The sequence below is a fragment of the Ictalurus furcatus genome, chromosome 7, assembly GCF_023375685.1.
Source record: "Ictalurus furcatus strain D&B chromosome 7, Billie_1.0, whole genome shotgun sequence".
NCBI lineage: Eukaryota > Metazoa > Chordata > Actinopteri > Siluriformes > Ictaluridae > Ictalurus > Ictalurus furcatus.
In genome coordinates, this window is record NC_071261.1 from 33891080 (window position 1) to 33908291 (window position 17212).

The following is a 17212-nucleotide window of genomic DNA, read 5'->3' on the forward strand; positions in this document are numbered from 1 at the left end:
CAGACAAGAATGTTTGTACGAGGTACAAATGTTTGTACGAGGCTAATAACGCTAACGGGTGATGTAAGATTAAAAACTGTAGCCTCTGCGTTTGTTGTGTGAAACACAATGTCTGATCTGTAATCTGTTTCCCATGTTTCCAGGTATTCCGTGTCCGATCATCATCGCGTGGGCCGTCGGGAAGCTGTACAACGAAAACGAACAGTGAGTGCTCTTCTGTTCTTTCTTCTTTTGTGAGCAGGCCACGGATAAACGCTACGAGGAACACTGAACGAATGTAGCATTGATTTTAATCCGCAGAGATTAATTTTTTCCACCAAACTGAGCGCTTTTACTTTCGGTAGGGGAACAATTCTGTAAAGCTGTGCTTTAGTTATTTAGAATATTTGTCCATCCATATTCTATACCACTTATACTACAGGGTCGAGGGGAACCTGGAGCCTATCTCAGGGAGCATGGGTCACAAGGTGGGGTACACCCTGGACAGGGTGCCTATCCATCGCAGGGCACAAACACATACACACTCACACACCCATTCATACACTACGGACACTTTAGACACCTACCATGCATGTGTTTGGACTGGGGGAGGAAACCGGAGTACCCGGAGGAAACCCCCGCAGCACGGGGAGAACATGCAAACTCCACACACACAGGGCCACGGTGGGAATCCAACCCCCGGACCCTGGAGGTGTGACGTGAACGTGCTAACCGCTAAGCCACCATGTGCTCCCTTGATAAAATGATAAAATATTTAAATATTTCAGTTATAATTAGTTTCTATTAGCGTTTATCTTTTACTGATGACTTACATAATTATATTTTACATTCTATATTCAGTAAACTAACTATAAACTACACGTTTGACATTACTTTCTCTAGCTGTTGTTACGTTGCTAATTAGCTAGCATGCTAACACGAGATTAAGGTAGCTAACATTAAAATTAGGTAAATGTTTGCTATTTGAAAATAGACTACGAGGTTTATAGAAGCGTCGCTGTTATTAACGATGAAAATTGTCTAGCTTAAAGTCAGTTGTTTAGCTAGCTATACTATAAATAAATCTGTGAATTCACATAATGTTCCAGAAACATTAACCACTTTTGCTAGCGCACCAGCATGTCCGCCATCTTGAAAAGCTCGGCTTCATTCGCGTGATGCTGTGATCGGCTTGATGTCGCAATTTGTACATTTGAATACATTTCACGTGACCCTGTTACCTCAACGCATTCACCCCTATGCAATTTCTGGAACGCTCCACAACATGTCACGTGACCAGCAGGAAGTAGCATCAGTCAAAGGAGAAAACCAAAAAAGTTCTCTCACAACGTTTTTTTATGACGTGTTTTCTTTATAATTGTGATATTGAATGATGAGGTCACAGTTATAGGCTGAAATTAATTTAAAAAAATTCTTGATGTCCTTATGACCTTAACCATGGGATGCTAGTTAACTACGTTAGCTAATTCTATGCTAATAAAACTCAACCCTGTTTAATTTCAGGCCAGAACACAGCGACGAACCTGCGTAAACAATGTTTGTTCATAGTAATGTTTGTAATAATTATTATTTTTAAGTGTTACGGAGGTGAAATGGCAGCAGAGTCGTGGAACTCGGAGTTGAAACGTTGTTTTTTTTTTTTTATAAACCTGCGTCTGGTTTCAAACAGTCTGACCTCTGACCTTGTTTATATTTTTATCCACTTCTAGGTGCTGGTTTGGAAAAGAACCCGGAAAATACGTGGACTACATTTATCAGGGTCCTGTGATTGTTGTTCTGCTGGTGAGTAGCTCGACATGTTTCATTAGAAATGATTTAGAAGTATTCCTGCTGAACAAGAGCCGCTACTTCCTCCAGAAGCTGCCAGCTGCTGCTAATGTGCTGTAATTACACTGAACGTACCGACGTGAGCGCGTGAGCGCTCGGGGCTCGTCCTGATTATGCGTCTCGGTTTGTTCCAGACTCGCATTAACGCTCACTGTTGAACTCGATGGCGTCTATAGATTTAACTTTTTATCCTCCTGAGAGCCAGTGTGTGTTTTTACTTGGTTTTTGATGTTTTTTTTTTCCACTTAAAGACACACAAGACAAACAAGGAAATGAAGTCGTGCATCGGTGTGAAGTGTCCAATTATGAGGACTGACAAGGATGTACTGTTTACATAATCACTCTGATCACGCAGCCATTACACCTGAAGAGCTAATAAAGTGACTCTATTAGAGAAAAAAACCCCAAACAACAACAACAACAACAACAACAACCCTGAGCTTAACTGAAAGAAACACATGAAAAAAGTGTGAATAGAAAATAACGTTTCTAGAAAAGAAACGCCTTTTCTTTTGTGTAGAACTATAATGTAAAGAATTTGAAATCTTTTTTTTTCAGATCTATAACGCATCATCTCTTGAACTTTAGTAATAAATAAATATCAAAACTCAACAGATAAAAATGTTTATTGCACAGCATTATGTAAATCCATTACCCATTTCCCCATCACGTCACTTAGAGTGTGTGTGTGTGTATATAAATATATATATATATATATATATATGTATATATATATATATGTGTATATATATATATATATATATATATATATATATATATATATATATATATATATATAAATTCATATATTTTTAAATTCAGAAAGTTCTTGACATTGTACACGTTCAGCTGTAACCATAATTACAGTCTTATTTCAGAGGAACTTCCCAAAATGTTGATTATTGTCTAGACTTATGCATGTTTTGGATTCCTATGGTGAAAAATTGGCATTAAATTATTGATTATTTACAACACCGCATGTCGTTGTTGTTTTTCTGAAATGAAAGCTTTTCCACTGATCCGTTGTGTAAAGGTCTTTCTCTGGAGATTTCCCGGTCCTCACGGTAAAATAAACATCTTCACTCTAACCACGTCAGAAGACTCGAATTCGGTTATTACGTATGCAAATGTGCACACGCTTGATTGGATGAAGTCTCAGTTGCATACGTGAGTGTCGTTCCGCACTATGGGACAGACCTGTGAGAAGATCAGCAGTGACGTGGTGAAGATGAACCGAGAGATCTACACTACAGTCTTCCTCTCAAAAAACGTGCATCTGTCCAAGTCACACGAGTAAAGACGTCTAATGTTATTCATGTATTCATTTAATTATAATATGACATGGTTTTACTTGTAGTTATTTGTTGTTGTAGTATAAAGGGTTTGCAGTGAAGAATTATTCAGTTTAACAGTCCGTATTACACTCGCGCTTTGTTTCAGGATCAAATTCATTTTCATTTTTATTAGTATTCAACTTTTTATTAAAAAATGTTTTCTGCTTTTAAACCAAACCTTTAAAACCAAAAACGATTAGCGTCTGCACACTTTTCATGGACAGATTACTTTATTAATCCCAGAGGACAGTTCACAAACCTTTTCATGAAACGTTTATAGTTTATTGAATGTATACTTGTAGTATTTATATATATATATTTTTCATATTTACAGTTAGGTCCATAAGTATTTGGACAGTGACACAATTTTTGTAATGTTGCCTCTGTACATCGCTACAATGGATTTGCAATGAAGTGATCAAGATGTGATTGAAGTGTAGACTTTCAGCCTTAATTCCAAGGGTTTAACAAAAAATAGTGCATTAACCGTTTAGGAATGAATTACATATATATATTACACTAACGAGCAAATAAATAAAACAGGATAAAAATGGCAGCACTTGATTTTATTATTTATTCATTAAATTATAATCAATGTTAATGTTAAAGTTTATGTTGAGTTTCTGGAATATAGAGCAAAGATGCCTTTATAAATAGTGAAATTAAATGTTTCTACATTAAAGAGCAGTAAACAGTAATAAATGAAGGAAAGTGAGTATTTAGTGTGACGACCCTTCGCTTTAAAACAAACACAATGAGTAGTCTCGGGTAGAGTTAGTGCGGATGTATAAGGAAATCTGAGTAAACTGTGAGTAATACCGAAGGTCTCACAGAACCAGACACGGCTCTGTTCTTCTGGAAACCCGGCAGCTTTCATTATGTTTTTTTTTTTCCTGAAAAGTGTCCCTTATGTAACACGCTGCTTTCTTTACAGACATGCAAACATTTTCCTATAACATTTTGTGCTGGAAAACTAATGTGTGGAAATCTCAAATGCTTTCGTACGACTCCACAATGTAGAAGTCATAAAATAAAAAACCTGCAACAAAGACATACTAAAAAAAACCCCACAGTACTATGTATATACTTGAGGTCGCAGCATAGAGGATTTTACCGATACTGATAACGAAGTCGGACGGTACCTACCTGCCGATAACCAATAATCCCATAGTTTTTAACACTGTCACTGAATGAAAACAAAACACTCAAAGTAAAATATTGCTGAACTTTACCAAGTACCATGGAAATTTTACTTTTTTAAAATAATATATATGTATATTAATAACTATTAATAAATATTAAGTAAGATATACATCCAAACTGAACCAAAACGTAACACTCCAAATAACAAATAAAAACAGAGACGTCCAAAATGAATCAAAAACACTTCAAATAACAGGACAAAATTTGTCAGTGATTTTTATTTTTAAAGCCGCTCTCATGCTGTATAACGAGAGCGGATTCTTCTCAGCCGCTCCCACAAACGACACAACCGGGAAAAAGTACTGGTGCGGATTTTTGCGCTGATAACCCGATAGTTCCGGTAATCAGATATCTGTGCAAAACCCATCAATCAGTCGACCTTTAATATATATATATATATATATATATATATATATATATATATATATATACACACATATACACATATATATATATATATATATATATATATATATATATATATATATATACACATGCTAAGCATGATATATGTGGCGGTATGTGACGTTTTCTTTTTTTTTCCTGTGCTGCAGATAAACTTCGTGTTCCTGTTCAACATCGTACGTATTCTCATGACGAAGCTGCGAGCCTCCACCACGTCAGAGACCATACAGTACAGGTACGTCAGCATGAGCATCTCAGAAAAAATTATGAAATGATGCACACGCGATAAAGACCTTCATGAGTTTCTTCACCAGCTCGTCGTGCTACCGAGAAACCGCGAACATGCGTAAAAATCCTCCGTGCGCCTGTGACGAAGGGCTGAGACTGGAGACTCCTTCTGTAAACGTCACATAAACACCTCCTTAATTTATGAAAACTTCCCAGTGTCCGCCACTGCTATAGAAACGATAACGTATCAGAACTGATGTTATAGAGAACAATCAACACCTTCTGACCAATCACGATCCAGGATTCGACAGCGCTGTGGTATGAACTGATGTTTTTAGGGTTCATTTGGTTGCAATATTTTTGTTGTTTTTATGTTTTGGTCGACAAATTAACACTTAAAGCTTTAAAATTGCTAATTAAATGACTTCAAGTTGAGCGAAATCTTTTAAAAAAAATTTCTAGGTAATGATAATATTTTCAGAATGGTCATTTTTTGGGAATATGATAAGCACGTGTAGAAATGTGGTAAAATCTTGTGGAACGATCATTATAAGAAGCATAAAGAGACATTTCTGTTCATGGCCTGCGGCGAGATTGACAGCAAGTGAACGCTGGAGCGATCTGCCGTGATCAATATTAGTAAAGGTCACTTTTTAGCGGCTTCTTTTTAGTCTCGTCTGTGCCACTCAGAGAAAAACAGCATCTCAGCGGTGAATAATAAAGCACCGCTGCACCTGCTGAGCGCTCGCCAGCGTGTCTTTCTTCCCTTCATTTTCTCATAAATAAAGTGTTTCACGTCAGCCTCAGAGACACGCAGACGCTCCGTCGCCGCCGTCGGTTTGGCTTCAGCGTTCTTTAACGTACGCCAAACTGAAAGCCGACCTTTTGTCTTTCTTCCCTCGTGGCATTTCGGAGTCCCGGGAGATTTTTATAAACAAATAAATAAATAAATAAAACACTTCAGAGGTTTGAGGATTGAGATTTGCTTGTGATAATGAGAACGCCACAGCAGCGAGTCTGGACGTTTTTCTTGTCTTGTTGAACATGTTTGTGACTGTTTTTTTTTTCCACATCTCGTAAAGTCACGTTTTAATATTCTCGTAAACCGTTATTATTTCAAATTATTTCAATGCGCTTTGAAGAAAATGTTGCCTTATAGAGTCGTGATTTGATTTGGAAACAGGAAGTTGACGTGCTTGAACAACCAATAGCGTTTAAGATGAACACCACCCCCACGCTAACTGATCAAACCTGATGGTAGCTTAGTGGGCTAGCGAAACATGGAGAACAGAGTTTAGAGCGAGTGTTTGTTCAGCTGTGGAGGATTTCTGACTCACGCCTGTCCACTTTATCCCAGACGGCTTTAATCCTGTACGATGAGACGTATGGCGTACGCGTTTGAGGCATCAGCGTCGCTGACGGTGACGGAGAACCTCAGGATCATCACCGAGAGACATCTCGCGCATCTGAGTGGGAGATAAACTGACCTTACTGATGAAGACACGGTATAAAGACGGAATTCTGCATCCGTCTGACGGAGCGACGTTCCTGCAGGTCGGAGAAGAAACTCCTCAGAGAAGTCACAAAAACTCCGCCCTCTTCCATACGAATTAACTCCAACATTTATTCTCAGTCAGAACAGGGAATAGTGTGTGTGAAGACACACGGCCATAAACACACCCTAGAACACCCGGTCCCTCCAAGATTTCTTGCTTTTGCGATCGCAGAAATGAACATGAAATCAAGCAAACGTCGCGATATTCAGAGGAGCGTGCACTTTTTCAAAATTGCGGCAGCTTTTCTGCAGATTCTGGCCGAGACGCGTCACGTGACGTCATCACGATGTGCGTTCAGCCAAAGCCCTCGAACATGAGTACAGCTGAAAGGTATCATTTACCAACAAACATCGATTTGTGCAATCTCAATTTTGCCAAGTCAGGTAATTTTCCGCAAAAATAAAAAGCGCTAAAATCTCTGTCGCAAAATTTTGAAAAAAGCTGCAACAAAATCAAGCGTTTTTCAGCCGCAACAATTACCATAAAAACTCTGTGAAATCCTGTACGGACTGCACAGTGTTCACTGCTGACATGCCCCCTAGGGGGCGGGGCATATTTAATTGGATGAGTATACAGGATGACAAAAATGTCAAAAATGAACTATAAGATTAAAGCAAAACCCCCCCCCCCCCCATACCACAAACCTAGCATAAATCAGACATGTAGCATGCTAACTCCACTCGAGATAATCTGATTGCCTGCCAAACCTCTGTTTATTAAAGGTGTAAGAGGTAAATTTCCCCACAGCTTTCAGCAGTCCTCACGAACAGCCGTAGCGCGTCGAAGCGTTTATTTACAATTGACTTCCGTTCCTCCTGAGAAATATTATTCCATCATATTAGCGTGATTTATTATTATTTGTTTGTCACCAGAGGACAGAGCAAATGGTTTGGTGATTACTCTCGGCTCTGAAGACTAATCTCTACAGTACTGATTATTTTCATCTGATGCAGATGTAGATGAATGAAATCAGGGACCCGAGTCGTTTCTGTCTGATCTCACTGATGAATTGTGCTGCAGTTTTCTCTTCGGTCTTAAAATATAGGTTCTTTATATTGATCTCTGAACTCGGTGGATTTATCATTTCTGAGATTTTTCCCCTCCTGGGCTTAAATTCTCCACATCATTACTCTCCTCTTACAAACCCCTACTGTTTATTTCTTCAATAAATAGTTAACATCGGGTTTGTTGTGATGAGGTCATGGGGTAAATCAGAAAGACTCCAGATACAAGAAGTACAGACAAAGAAGCTAGTGTGATTCTAATTAACGTCAAATTAAGCAACAAAGAAGTAGCGATAAGTGTGAGTTTAAAGTACAGTGCAAAAATATTAGCAAGGGAAAATATCTTAAATATCCTCACGTTTATCTAGTGTTAATAATAATAAAAGAAATATATTAACAAAACTAACATTTTAGATATTTTGTAACGTTTTCTGTTGCCAGAAACGTTAAACATTTATTTCTAACAAACAAATAATCAAATTTAAAGCTTGAAATGAGTAAAAGCGTGTAGAATCAGGCTGAATAATCTTATATTCGATTTATAATGATGTCATAATAAGAAACATTGGAGGAAATCACCCCTGTTAAAGATATTTTCACTTGCTAAGAAATATTTTTGAGGTGCACCTTCCCAATTACAAACAAAAACCGTCACGTCTGACATCTGTAACGTAAAGAGTTCAGCACTTATGAATATATATATATATATATATATGTGTGTGTGTGTGTGTGTGTGTGTATATAAGTGGTGTATATAAATATAATGTATATGAATGTAGCGTATATAAAAGCAGAGTAAAAGAACTTTATGGAACTCCGAGGAATTTTCGGCTCCTGATGACGCCTGGCTCGTGAGCCTCTTTTTCTGATTCCCGAACGTCCTCCTCTTGGAATTGTGGCCTGAATCAGAGCCAGCGTTGAGAGGATTCGTGCATGCTCGGTGCCAAAGCGTTCGGCTACTGACGATGCTCACAACAGGTGCTGCTCAGCAGGAAGCGGCTGATTGGTTTTGGCTTCCCTCAGGCATCCCTGAGCCTCGTCACGCCGGCCCCATGGGAGAACACAACCAGCAAGTCACCTGGATACATAGAGTTACCTCCCGCTCAGAGAGAACGAGAGTCTCTGTTCGAGTTTTCTGCAGATGTACGCATCATTTTGATGATCTGCATCGACAGAGAAGTCCGACAGCGCTACAGCAAAGCTGTATTCCTCTCAGGCAAAGAACCGAGACGCAGGAAAGCTCAAAGAACAATGAAGATCTCGGCAAAGGAGGAATCTTCGAGCAGTAAACCACTGTGTGTTGTTCAGTTACTGGAAAATAATCAGTGACAGAGTTCCTGTCACCAGCTAATAAACTAATAAACCGTATAGACACATAAACTCCTCTGTCCTGAAGATGTCAGAAAACCTCCAGGAAAGTTACAGCTTTACCTCTGACACTGGAGACTCCTTACATTAATGTTACACTGTCACATCTACTCACTTCACCACATCAACGCCCGCTGTGAATGAGCTGTTGCTATAGAAACGATAACGTATTAGAACCAGCGCATTAATATAAACCTGCTACTACTGCCGGAGCTGCTGCTATAGAAAATTAATCAACACCTTCTGGCCAATCACAGTCCAGAACTCAATACGGTATGTTAATGTTCCCCATCATGCCCTGACTCGGATGATTTTAGTCGTGTACTCATGCAGCGATGTCTGGATTTGCATCTCTCCAGAGAAAGATCTGTGATCTTCCCTAGCTTCATAAACCTTCTCTGCAGTTTTATAGGTGTTTTCATATCACACTATAATCGTATCATTTCTAACACACTCAGTAATCAGGCTCTTTCTGAAGAAAGAGAAAGAAAGAAAGAAAGAATTAAAACCTTCTCTCTTCACTACAGTAACCGTGAATAACCCGAGTGAACCGTACGACCTCACCAGCCCCTGGTTCCCTAGAAGAATAATGCATGGTCTCTAAAATCTATCAGCAGTTCTCCATATATTCTACAAAGACAGATGTAATTATACCTTACTGACAAGCTCTGCACACACTGCCTGCTCTTTCTGGCATAAACTCGGCTTTTCAGAGTATGATGGTCTACAAACACAATCCAACATACAAAAATTGTTTTGGATGCTAGGTATTCTTATTATTTTCCATCACCATCAAATTAATGACTTGCTAATTACCGTTCTCCGTCTATTGCTCCGTTTTTTTTTTTTGCTGTTTATACTTAAGGAGTGCCTCAGGGTTCTGCTCTCAGCCTCATTTTCTTTTATTTTCCCATATTTTAAGTAATCTTAAAAAATTACTATTGCGGAAAAATCCAAAAACGTCAGGCAGAATCATTATCAATAAACAGGCATGGGCAGGGTTGCGAATTACAGAGGGCGGGGTTGTGGGCGGTGGGGGGTGGGGAGGATATCTGACCCCCCATAAATCCATAAATAACAGCTGATCAGGGGGGATGGACGTCAAAACAGGATGTGGGGGGAGGAGGGTCCGTAAAATTTTCAGTTTTTTAAGTTTTAATAGTGAAAAATAGTTATAAATTTCACACACAGTTCACCAGAATGAAATATTTATGGTGAAATGATTAAGATGAAGTTTACCTGTTGCCTTCAGGTGATAAAATACTGTTCTTTAAAATAGCATACAAATAATTTACGGCCACAAACATGTAAATTACGTTTACATATATGTTACTCACAGCGTGTATTTTAACAAGCGCCTATGCTCGCGTGTGGAAGTTACGTCCGTTACTATAGTAACAGTAAGCTGTGTGTGCGCGCGTGTTCTCTCATGAGTGTTTTTGTTCTTCTTTGCTAAATTGTTCGATACCAATACCATGCCGTCGTGTAAGACGCAACCCTTTAGTCAGGACTCACGATGGTCTGTTTTATCCGTGTAGTTTAGGTTGGTAATAAATACAAACTTAATGCAGGGACGTTTTTAACACAGAAATAACAGAGGCCTTTTTTTGCACTCAGATTTCATTTAACGCTGGTGATGCCGTGAGTAAGAGAAAGGGAACAGACATAAGGCAGGTGTTTACTGGTGAGAAAAGACAATAAGTTGAGGAGAAGTTCAGAAAGTACATACTACTGTTTAAAGTCCTTCATGAAACTATTCATCACACAAAGCTGAACAGCACTGTATGAATTATAGCGTTTAAAGTGTTGTTTTAAGGATACAGCACAGTGGTTTAGTGAAGCACACATCTGCATTACACCAAGTGGTTAATCTGGAAACCTGAAAAAGCTGAGTGATTAGAAGTGATTAGATGTGATTAGATGTGATTAGAAGTCAGCGGTGGCGGATTCTGGGGTGTGTAGTCTGTAGGTCGCGGTGTGTTCTGGGAATTGGAGTGGACCTGACAATACTTAAGTGCCTAAATACTATACTTCATTATATGTAAATAATACTGTATTACTGTTATATTTCTGGAACACACTTTTTCTGTATTGTTTTTTTTGAACTCTATATTTTAATACATACAAAGTAATACATTTTAACGTACATGTATTAAATTTTCTAAAAAAAATAAAGTAAAAATTCAAAAGCGCAACAGAATGCATGTGAGATATATTTAACCCTCCGTCGTCCGTGTTATTTTTAATGTCACTATTTAAACGTAAGCAGATTTGTGATATTGGCCCCGTTAACTCCATTGTGAAGGAAATTCCGGTTTTCCGTGAGTCTCAGACGGCAGACGGCATTTTCTGATACGTGGATCGGATCAGATTTTACACACACTACACAAGTCCATGCCAGCTTGAGTGCACTCTAAAAAAAAAGGGGGGGGACATTAAAGCAAGAAAAGGGGACAAGCTAAATACTAAGAAATTCATATAAATGTAAATATATCTGCGATTGAACTTTTCCCTGAAGTTGTTACTGATAATATCAACTTTAAACAGACACGTTTTCTCTAGTGCTCTCAGACTTTTTAGACCTCGCTGTATGGGAGAATTATCAGGCTGTACTGGGAGCTTGGCGATTTCAGACTGAGATGTGGGTGGAGTTAAGGGCATCGGGGGCGTGCCTATAAAATGACTGGCCAGAGGCCCATACAAACACAAGCAAGCACTATGGATTGTAATACAGTTTTCTGTGGCTTAAATAATCATATTTCTTATCACGTTCTATGTATTGTTCCTCGTTATTTATACTAGTAAGAAAAATGCGACAATTGCATCTTTAAATGGCGTTTAATGGCAACGCGTGTCTCAGACTGATTCATGTCTGCGTTTCATGCGACACCAGCGATGTCTCGACTGTTTATATTTCCCTGAAGCATCTGTTAAGATTTACATCATGTGTTTAATATTTAAAACTAACGTCCCCGAGGATGTGAGGGACATGAGCCGCAGTGGAACAGATTGATTTCTGTCTCTCTCTAATGGTGCGTTGTGTCAGAAGCGAGCTAACTCGATCCAGCTGTAGAGCAGTTTATCTGTGATAAACCGCCACCCCTCCTGAAACATTTACTCCATTTCATTAGTGTGAGTTATTATTATTTCTCCGTCACCCGGGTGGATGGGGGCGAAGTTTGGCGGGGGGGGGGGGGGGGGGGGTATTCTACTGACTGAAGGGTTTTATTTAAAAGACTAAAGTCCTGTTCTATACCACAGCGCTGTTGAGTTCTGGATTGTGATTGGTCCGAAGAGGTGTTGATAACAGGTTTATATTAATGTGTTTCTATAGTAACAGCTCAGAAACGTGTGCAATCGTTGATATGGAGAGCTTTTCTTCAAGTGAGGAGATGTTTACGGAACATTTATGGAAGGAGTCTCCAGTGTCAGTGTCGAGAGAGAGGCTGGTGAGGGAAATTTGTAGGAAATTTGTAATGGTTGGTAAATTGCTGTGGCGTAACCGGAATAAAACACTCGTGGACACGCTGTTATGGGAAAATAATCAGCTGCTGATTTAGTATTTTACTGTAACGGCAACACACGGTGTTTTGACACACATTAGGAAATTAATTTTTCAGGATCTGTTTTTATCAGTCACCTCTTTTCTCTCACATTTCACAATCCTACAGATTTACGGATAATTATCACAGTTTTTATCGTTGTTTCATCTAAAAACATGCACATCTCCTGCCGAGCGCTGAACAGATGTGCTCTTTGCAATGCCTGCAGTGTTTTGTTTTTTTTTCTCTTGTTTTTTTTTTCTTTAAATGTCATGGAAAATTTCCATCACAGAGCGCTGAAACATTTGAGAGCACAGCATATCCAATATGAGAGAAAGCGTATTTAACTCGAAGCGATCGGAATCGTGACCTCAATTTAAGGCTCTTCAAGTGTCTGTATGCCGTCGTTTAAGGATTCATCGTCCATCATCGTTCATCACACAAGACGATTTTATAAATATAATACAAACATGACACGGAATTAAAACTGAAACATCCCAGCTGTTAAAGTAAATAGTGGCCGCTAGAGTCCTGGTGTAAAATCCACGGAAATGGGCTGCAGGACGAGTGCGGAGCATTGCGTGAGGAGGACGTGAACACGTCATGCACGATTTTCTTCACTGAGAGGTCAAACTTTTATTTCAGACTTGCCGGGGGTAAGAGGATGAAATTTAAGAGACAGGTTATTTTTAGTAAACATTAAAAAAAAAAAATCTGTTGGAAAGATGCTCCATGAGCATGAACTAACAATAATAATAATAATAATAATAATAATAATAATAATAATAATAACAACAACAATAATAATGATAACAATAATAATAACAATAATAATAATAATGATGATGATAATAATAATAATAATAATGATTATTATTATTATTATTATTATTATTATTATTATAAATAATAAGTTCTCTATTAAAAATAATATAAATAATTACTATTTTGATAAAACTACAGGCAAAAAGAGCACTTCTATTCACTGAGTAAAAAAAGGTGCTATTGGTTTGGGTCACATCAAAATAATAATAATAATAATAATAATAATAATAATAAGTATTCAAATTAATTATTGTTAAAACAAAGACATTGAAGGTAGAACAGAAAACACAAAGGTGTTGGGGAAACAAAGTCAGATACAAAGTGAACACCTCCATCATTCCATCCATTTTCCGTCCAGGGCACAATCTCACACACCCATTCATACACTACGGACAATTTATAGCCTACAACACATGTCTTTGGACTGAGGGAGGAAACCAGAGTACCTGGAGGAAACCCCCAAAGCACAGGGAGAACATGCAAACTTCACACACACACACACACACACACACACACACACACACACACACACACACACACACACACACACACACACACACGTGGCAGAGGTGGGATTTGAACCCCAACCCTGGAGGGACAAGGCAGATGTGGTGACCACTAATCCACCGTGCCCCCGACACCTACAACCATCATTTAAATTTTTAAGTAAGCAGATGATGGCTAATATGTTTTATTTTTTAAATTTTTTTATTTTATTTTAAGTATCAAGTACCGTATGTTTTCTCTGTAAGTGTGTGACAGGGCAGTGGTAGCTCAGTGGTGAAGACATTGGTCTACTGCTTAGAGGGTCGTGAGTTCAAACCCCAGCACCACCAAACTGCCACTGTTGGGCCTGTGAGCAAGGCCCTTAACCCTCAACTGCTCAGATATATAAATGAGATAAACGTAAGTCACTCTGGATAAGAGCATCTGCCAAAAATGCCATAGATGTAAACGATATTGGAGCTGTGCTGATCCTTCAGAGAGACGTTCAGATTGTGAATCATGTAAATTAGTTACAATTCATGAAATTAGAAAAATGGAGTAACGGTGGTTTCATCTCATCCTGTCGTGTACGACCTCTTGTTAAATGTGTTACACAGAAAATATGTTTTTAACATGTTAGCTACTACTGCTTGATAAGTCAAAACAACAACAGCGAGCGATAAACTACACGTGACTTTACACGTGTGAACGGAGGTGTATATATCTCGTCGTCAGATGCAGCGTCTCAGGTTTATTATTTGTTTCAACTCATATGTTTATGACTTCAGCACACCTGATCCCACTCGTTAGCTAATTATCTATCCATCTGTGTGTAATCACAGCCATTTCTGAACCCTTTATAATCTGAGTCAGGTGTGTGGGAGTGTGAAACTCGCTGAACCGTGCCGGGGAGAGATGCGCATCAGCTGGGCGAGGCATATATAATGTGATGACCTCCGAGGTCCCGGTATAAATGTGAAGCTAGACATAAAAATAAATTGGCTAACCTGAGCAGCGCACTGTGTTTGTGATTTACAGTAATGTGAGAATGTGTTCCAGGGAAACTAAAGTAATGTTGCCTGAGAAACTCAAACTTCTACAGTGGAGACAAGGATTCTTCTGCGTCGCCTGCTGTGCTGCATTGCGATTGTGGAGACTGCAGGATCGCGCTAGTTTACAGAGATCACTTTATTTTAGCGAATAACTCGCGCCACGGGCTGAAATTGCTTTGAGAGGTAAGCAAGTGTGTGCGTGAAGCGTGTCCGTGTCCGTGAAAAGATTCGGTAGGAGAGGGAGGAGAAAGCAGAGGAAAGTGTTTGTCGTTCCTGTCTCTCAGCCCGCCGTGCACTCCTCTTATCCACCCACTCGACGAGCTGCTGAGCCCTGAGAGCCGGGGCAATTAGTGTCTACCTGTCATGTGTGGCTCCTGACGAGCATGTGGCTTTTTTTTATTGTTTTGATCACTGCGGTGTTGGATTCCTGCTGCTGGAGTGGAGATTGCCGCAGCCTTCATGCCTCGCTGCCCCGCTCCATCGTACAGCCATCAAATTCGTGCCAGATTCAAATTATCAAATTAAAACCATCTCTTAAATGCTAGAAAATCGGGTTAACACATAAAGGTGGTATTTCTAAGGTTATACGTATTCACACCCCTTTAAACATCGTGTTGTGGAGTAATAACCTGGAACTGTTTGTTACCCTGAGAGCACCATCCCCACCGTGAAGCATGCTGGTGGTAGCATCACGCTAACGCTTCTTGGTTACTTCTCTGTCTAATCCCCTCTTTTTGCGCCGTATTCTTTACATTTTTACTAATGGATTTGTTGTCATTTTGGATGGATTTGTTGGATTTTTTTTTTTAAATTGATTGTATTTTATTGATTAATATTTTACCAGAACTTTGTTCCAGACTTGATGCTGTGAAACTTTCTAGCTTGGAGCCATTGGAGTCTGTTAGCAAACTGCACTCAGGTATTAAATATTGCTAGCTGGCTAAAGACTAAAACACTGTCTGCATAGTCTCAGCCTCAGACGCCGCCCACAGGCCACGGAACGTCTAATACCGTTGAAAACATTTTTATTTATTTATTTTTTTAAAAAGAGCTTTTCAGTGCACTGTGTAGTCATGGAATAAAAAATACATTATGACGTCCCACTGCTAGTGAAGAAATAAGATTTCTTCATGTTTGTCATGAGACAGTGGGAAAATGTCTGATTGGTTGTTTTAAAAGCCCATCAGATGGCCTTGTTCAGTTAAAGTACTGCGTATGAAACATGCGTTGTGTTTGTAAGGCTTGGCGTGATGCGACGCGTCTGAAAGGAGAGAAGTGCATCAATCTTCAGCAGCAGTTTGATTTACTGAATAGCTTTCCCGCACTTTGGCTTCATCCATCAGCAGGTTGCCCTAAAGTAACCTTACTTTCATGATGAGATGTGTCATCAGTTTAATGGGTGAACGTGTTTGGGTAAAAAAACAAAAACAAAAAGTAGTCCTGTAGCCATGACCCACAAATCAGTGTTAATTAGAAAAAAACACAGATTTCTAATATCAAGAATAATTTTTCTTTAGGACTTTGTAAATGGATATAAGATACATTAAATCCATTCATCCCTGTATCCATCTGTGTATCCATCCGTGTATCCTTCCCTGTATCCATCTGTGTATCCATCCGTGTATCCTTCCCTGTATCCTTCCCTGTATCCATCCGTGTATCCATCCCTGTATCCATCCCTGTATCCATCCCTGTATCCATCCGTGTATCCTTCCGTGTATCCATCCCTGTATCCATCCCTGTATCCATCCGTTTATACTTCCCTGTATCCATCCCTGTATCCATCCCTGTATCCTTCCGTGTATCCTTCCCTGTATCCTTCCGTGTATCCTTCCCTGTATGCATCCATGTATCCATCCCTGTATCCATCCGTTTATACTTCCCTGTATCCATCCCTGTATCCATCCCTGTATCCTTCCGTGTATCCATCCCTGTATCCATCCCTGTATCCATCCGTGTATCCATCCCTGTATCCATCCCTGTATCCATCCGTGTATCCATCCCTGTATCCATCCATGTATCCATCAGTTTATCCTTACTTGTATCCATCCCTGTATCCATCCCTGTATCCATCCGTGTATCCTTCCGTGTATCCATCCCTGTATCCATCCCTGTATCCATCCGTTTATACTTCCCTGTATCCATCCCTGTATCCATCCCTGTATCCTTCCGTGTATCCTTCCCTGTATCCTTCCGTGTATCCTTCCCTGTATGCATCCGTGTATCCATCCCTGTATCCATCAGTGTATCCTTCCCTGTATCCATCCCTGTATCCATCCCTGTATCCATCCGTGTATCCATCCCTGTATCCATCCATGTATCCATCAGTTTATCCTTCCTTGTATCCATCCCTGTATCCATCCCTGTATCCATCCGTGTATC

At 39.4% G+C, this 17212-nt stretch overlaps 1 protein-coding gene across 2 annotated transcripts in view; it reads left to right on the plus strand.

The window, feature by feature from the left end:
- Positions 1–17212, plus strand: part of LOC128610568 (corticotropin-releasing factor receptor 2) — a 70575-nt gene that overhangs the window by 47632 nt on the left and 5731 nt on the right. For both annotated transcript variants that reach the window (XR_008386381.1, XM_053629962.1), the window contains 3 exons: positions 144–204; positions 1710–1782; positions 4919–5004. Coding sequence is in view for 1 of the 2 variants with exons in the window: in XM_053629962.1 (XP_053485937.1) it covers positions 144–204; positions 1710–1782; positions 4919–5004 (220 nt within the window). In the remaining variant the exon portion in view is untranslated. The remainder of the gene's footprint in view (positions 1–143; positions 205–1709; positions 1783–4918; positions 5005–17212) is intronic.